The sequence below is a fragment of the Agelaius tricolor genome, unplaced genomic scaffold, assembly GCF_023055355.1.
Source record: "Agelaius tricolor isolate 1412-34295 unplaced genomic scaffold, bAgeTri1.0.p SCAF_38, whole genome shotgun sequence".
NCBI classification, from domain to species: Eukaryota; Metazoa; Chordata; class Aves; order Passeriformes; family Icteridae; genus Agelaius; species Agelaius tricolor.
The window spans coordinates 3,684,903-3,690,902 of NW_027269298.1; the positions used below are offsets into that span (position 1 = coordinate 3,684,903).

The 6,000-nt window shown below is 52.4% G+C and overlaps 1 protein-coding gene across 2 annotated transcripts in view; it reads left to right on the top strand.

Annotated features, from left to right (window-relative positions):
• LOC139603275 (LIM/homeobox protein Lhx3) overlaps positions 1 to 3,683 on the top strand; it is a 32,481-nt gene extending 28,798 nt beyond the window's left edge. Inside the window, exons 13-17 of one of the 2 annotated variants that reach the window (XM_071453944.1) lie at positions 597 to 766; positions 944 to 1,146; positions 1,304 to 1,455; positions 1,547 to 1,718; positions 3,265 to 3,683. In XM_071453944.1, coding sequence (XP_071310045.1) covers positions 597 to 766; positions 944 to 1,146; positions 1,304 to 1,455; positions 1,547 to 1,718; positions 3,265 to 3,683 — 1,116 coding nt within the window. Of the gene's footprint in view, positions 1 to 594; positions 767 to 943; positions 1,147 to 1,303; positions 1,456 to 1,546; positions 1,719 to 3,264 lie in introns of both variants that reach the window. The other variant, XM_071453945.1, reaches the window with a different exon arrangement.
• Positions 3,684 to 6,000: the final 2,317 nt, after the last annotated feature.

The window sequence follows — 6,000 nt, forward strand, 5'->3', positions numbered from 1 at the left end:
TACCTATATACTGAAATCTATATATTTATGTCTATATATCTGTACATTTCGTTCTCTGTCTGCTGTATCTGTTTATTTTTATATCTCTATTTCTCCATTACTGTATCCTTATCTCTTTTTGTGTAATCGCTGTCGGTATCTAGAGGGGGACGGGACAAGACAACTGCATTTTTATTTTCAGTGCAATTCTCGTAATTTTTGGTAGTTTCTTTCCCCACCCTATTGGGGCTCCCCCGCCATTGCACGCAGGTGAATTTTGGAACTTTAGGAAAAGGAAAAAGAGCCTGGGATAATAACAGCTTTGCCGGCGGCTCGCTCGGGGGGTTTAATTCCGTTTCCATCACTTCCCTTCTTGTTTATCCCGGTTCTCCCGGGCACTTCTCCCGGCGTGTGCTCGGCCCGCGCGTTCGCTGCTCTCCACGACGCCACCATAACGAATTTGAACGAATTTCGTGCTTTTTTTCGTGCTGTTCCTCGGGCCAGCCCCGGGTCCGCCGTCGGTCGGTGGCAGCCCCGGGGCTGCGGGCCGGGCCGGTCGGGGATGCGGATGGGCCAGCGGGGCCAGCGGGGCTGACGGGGGCTCCCTCCCCGCAGAGATCCCGCTGTGCGCCGGCTGCAACCAGCACATCGTGGACAGGTTCATCCTCAAAGTCCTGGACCGGCACTGGCACAGCAAGTGCCTGAAATGCTCCGACTGCCAGACGCAGCTGGCCGAGAAGTGCTTCAGCCGCGGGGACGGCGTCTACTGCAAGGAAGATTTCTTCAAGTGCGTGGGAAGGGCCGGGGGGCGGCCGGGGCCGGGCGGGTGTCGCAGCGCGGGCAGCCCGGGGTTCAGCACCGGGACAGCGGCACCGGGAGCAGCACCGCGGACAGCGCCGGGGCCGGCGGGGACCGTGCCCGGCCTCCCCCGGCTCAGCGGCCGCCGCTTGTCCCCCATGCTCAGGCGCTTCGGGACGAAGTGTGCCGCCTGCCAGCAGGGCATCCCCCCGACCCAGGTGGTGCGCCGGGCACAGGACTTCGTTTACCACCTGCACTGCTTCGCCTGCATCGTCTGCAAGCGGCAGCTGGCCACCGGCGACGAGTTCTACCTCATGGAGGACAGCAGGCTGGTCTGCAAGGCGGACTACGAGACGGCCAAGCAGAGAGGTACCCTTGCCCCGTCCCTTTCTCCCCGAGGGCAGCGCGGGGGCGGCCCGGGGCGCTCCTGCCCTCCGGGACAGGCTCACACACCGGGCGGGAGGGCCCGGGGAGGGTCGGGGGTCCCCCGTGGTAACTTCACCCCTAACTCGCCCCGTGTCGGCAGAGGCTGAGTCTACGGCCAAGAGGCCCCGCACCACCATCACGGCCAAGCAGCTGGAGACCCTCAAAAACGCTTATAACAACTCGCCCAAACCGGCGCGGCACGTCCGGGAGCAGCTCTCGTCGGAGACGGGGCTGGACATGCGGGTGGTGCAGGTGAGAGCGGGGTCCGGGCGGGCCGGGCCGGGGGCGGCGGGCGGGGAGCGGCCCCGCAGGCTCGGAGCTCCCCGGCGTGCCCCGCTCGCAGGTCTGGTTCCAGAACCGCAGGGCCAAGGAGAAAAGGCTGAAGAAGGACGCGGGGAGGCAGCGGTGGGGGCAGTACTTCAGGAACATGAAGCGATCCCGGGGGACATCCAAGTCCGACAAGGACAGCATCCAGGAGGAGGGGCCCGACAGCGACGCCGAGGTTTCCTTCACAGGTCGGTGCCCGCAGCCCCGGGCTGTGTCCTCCCCGCAAAGCTGCTACCGTGGCCCGGCTGCTGTCACCCGCTCAGGGCCGCGGCGGGAATTTGCGGCAATAAAAGAGCGGGTGAAACCGAGCGGCCGAGGCGGGAGAGGAGGGGCAGAGCCGCGGATTCCCCGCGGGGCGGAACCGGAGCCGCGCAGCGAGGGGCGGCCGGGCCCGGGCACGGCACGGGAGGCTCCGCTCTGCCTCCGGCCGGGCCCCAAAGCTGCGGCAGGAGCAGGGAGAGCTCCCCGTGCAGCTCTGCAGGGTCAGAGCCGCTGCTCAGACACGGCCTTTCCAAGGGATTCTTGGAAATACAAAAACCGGGAAGCCCAGAACCACTGAATGTTTCTATGGGAAAATGAGTGCGGGTTTTGTGGTTTTTTTAGTCTTATTTAGGGATGGTTTTATTTGTACAGTTGCTCACTAGGACTCTTCAGTCCTGTGGGAGCTGTTCCTGTGCTGCAAAAAAGAAATTGGTGCACGTTAGGCAGCTTCTGCAGCAGTGTCCCCCTTTTGGGGCCGAGATTTCTGGTGACAAGACCAGGAGAGACCAAGAGCAGCTCACCCCACACTCTCCATCCCTGCAGGGGCAGGGCCCCGGGCCAGGTTACATTTGCAGGAAGATGTTCTACACAATCCCAGCTCCATCCCAAATTTTTGTATTTTTAGGAGTGGGAGAGAAACTGAAATGCAAACCTCTGTAAATATTTACACAGACTATGTATTTATAAACACACACTTTTTCATCTCAGCTCCTTGCCCGTGCTCCTAAAAACTATTTGATTTTCAGTCTGTTTATGCACACAGTGTATCAGCTCATTAAATATGAATAGTCTATAAATAATAACTAAAAAATGTCAAACAATTATTGAGAGCTCGATGCCACAAACAGGTTTGTATCCCCGGCAACAGAGCAGCTCTCACTGTCCTTAAAGCTCCTAACAAATACAAACAATTTTTGCTGGGAACTTAAAAAATATTGCTCATTTTTCAGGAGTGTTTTTAAGCCATACAAATACATTCTGTGTTCCTGTGGCTTCATTACCCTGTTTCTGAGGAGACAAATATAATATTTTAGTATCTCTTTTCCTGAGCAATGGGGAATTTATCTTGCATTGGTTCAGGTAGCTCCTAAAAGTGATATCAAAATTCAAGATAAACCTCAAAACCAAATAGAAGTGAAAGGTAGAAAGACATTGAAACAAAACAAAAGGTGGAAGACATTCACTTCCCCTTTAAAGAATTATTTTTAAATCACAGTCTTATAATTTAATATGTACTTTTCATGCATATTTTTAAAATCCAAGATGTATTAGACGTTTGTACTCGGGGAAAAAAAATAATAATCCCATGGCTGCCTATGAAGATTTATCAACAAGGATGGGAATAACGAGGAATTGCAAGAGGAAGAGCGTGACTGCTCAGCTCCCATCCTTTTAATCTATGTATACCCAGAGTCTGAAGGAGCTCCTGGGTGACCGGTGCTCTTCCATTAAGCCAGGTGTTTTCCCTTGCAGATGAGCCCTCCATGTCGGAAATGAGCCATTCCAACGGGATTTACAGCGCCCTGAACGAGGCCTCGCCGGCGCTGGGGCGGCAGGCGGGCACCAACGGGAGCTTTGCCCTGGAGCACGGCGGGATCCCGGCCCCGGAGCCGTTCCACGACCTGCGCTCCAGCAGCCCCTACGGCATCCCCCCATCCCCAGCGTCCCTGCAGGCACTGCCAGGCCACCAGCCCTTGATCTCCAGCTTGGTGTACCCAGACAACGGCTTGGCCATCATGGGACAGAGCGGACCAGGGGTGCCCCAGCCCATGAGGGTCCTGGCTGGCAATGGACCGAGCTCCGACCTCTCCACCGGCAGCAGCGGGGGGTACCCGGATTTCCCGGCCAGCCCGGCCTCCTGGCTGGATGAGGTCGACCACGCTCAGTTTTGATACAGGGGCCACCCCCAGGCAGTGGGAAGGGAAAGGACTCGGTGCTGTTAAATGTCACCTGCTCTTGGAAAGGACAGAGGGATGAGCTGTGAGTGCCGTGACACGGAGGGAGCAGAGGGGATTTCGGAGATGAGCCTGGCATGATGGTGATGATGATGATGATGATGATGATGGACAAAGGCCCTGGCACTGCAGCCACTGGCACCCGGAGCGTCCCAACCAAACTGACTCTCGTGTCTTTACCAAACACCAGGACTTGTGCTTTACAGATTTGATAGGAGGTATTTTGCATTTTGTTGTCGGTGCATTCTCCAAAGCGAGGACTTGCTCCGTCACCCATCCACACTGAAACATTTTTAAGGGAAAATAAAATCCTCATCCATGGTGAAAGGTGTGACAATGTCTATATTTCTATAGGAGAAATGTTCATAGTGAATCACTTCAGAAATCCATGGTAGGAAACTTCTCTGTTCTTCCAACAGATTTTTTAAAAGTGCACCAATGCGGTATGTTTTGTTTTACTTTGAATTTACATTAACTTTTCTAAAACAAAATGTTCTTTAATATGCCAATCATTTATCAACAGCCCTTTTCCTTTGTAAAATGAAAATCATATGTTAATTCTGCTTCTCCCCTTTTTAATTTGTAGATTGCTAGGTTGACTCTTCCATATAAGCATTAAACCGTGAATAGATGTATTTATTACCAAGTAATTCCACGTTTATCACGAGGTCAAGAGGTGAATTTTCTTGACCCAGGGACACCGGTGGTGGATCTGGGTTGTGGATCTTATGCTTTTCCTTGAAATTTCTTTGTATCAGTTTTACTGCAAAGTGTCTCAAAAATCACCCTGATGTCTTGTTGCCAAAAACCTTCTCGGGGGGTCGGTTTTAAGAGGAGCCCTTCCCCAGGCACTGCTGGAGTGAGCAGCCCCTTCCCTGGGGACACATCCCTGCTCCAGGCATTTGTGTATTTCCACAGATATCGTGCAAGCTGATTGTGAGGAAAGGCAAGACAATGTGTATATTGTTATCTGTAAAAATTATGGAATTAACTGTAGATTATGTGGATGTCCAGTGTCTTTTATTTATATTCTCTCTCTCTGATGATCAAATACTTCAAGGTTACAAATAAATTTGTCAGCTAAACTTTACATAGTCTTTTGCTAAATTCACATCAATATCAGTAAATAAAAAACCTGAAATTAAAAGCTCTTAAAACTTGATGCCATGATTGAACAAAGCGTTGAAATATTCCTTTTCAAGAGGAGCAAACCCACGGATGTAGAAATGCTTTGGAACAAAAAAAAAAGAGGTCATGGGAGGCTGGCAGTCCTTGGGAGATCTGAACAGGATTGTTCTGGCTTTGATCATATTTTTGATGGGACATTGTTCTTTTTCAGCATTTGTGGCAAAGGTGATGGCTGATGAAAATAGAGTCTGATGTTGTCTGTCTGCAGAAAGTTGTGAACGTGAAACACAGATATGGAAATATTTCAATCAGAAAGTAAGGGAAAAATTTCCTAAGGGAATCAGTTTGACCAAACATTTATAGATATATATATATCTATATGTATGTGTATGTATGTATGTATATGTATATTTACACACGAATACATATCCAGATAAGCACACACATCCACGTGTCCGTGGTCACGCTGCTGGGAGCACAGTGCAGGCTGTGCTGAGCTCTCTGCTGCGAGGATCTGAGGACGGACACTTTTTGTCACACGTGGGCTCTGAGGTTCTCACTGCCCTGGGAATTCAGGGAATATTTGCACCGGGATTTTCCAGTGCCCATGAAGCAGCAGCACAGCCCTGGTGCTGCCCTGGTACCTGCAGGATTTTCCAGTGCCCATGAAGCAGCAGCACAGCCCTGGTGCTGCCCTGGTACCTGCAGGATTTTCCAGTGCCCATGAAGCAGCAGCACAGCCCTGGTGATGCCCCAGTACCTGCGGGTGTCCTGTGGGCTGACAGTACCTGGCACAACCCCCATGATCCTGGAACATCCCGGATCCTGGAACAACCCCACAATCCTGGAACATCCCGGATTTTATTCCTCACCTTTCCTAAAGGACACATGGCACTGCTTGGGTGGTTTGGGGGCTGTGCTGCCCACAATGCCCATCGCCCCCTCCTGCCTTTCCCTCCAGCTTCTGCTCTCAGGGAGCACAAGGAGCCTGCCCGAAGCAGAGCAGGTCCATGGGCACGGTTTAGGGAAGAATTGCTCACCCAACAGAGAAATTCCCTCTTTTCTCTCCAGGAGATTCACTCCATGAGCCATGGCAGGGACAGGAGAAATCCCAGGCAAAAATTTG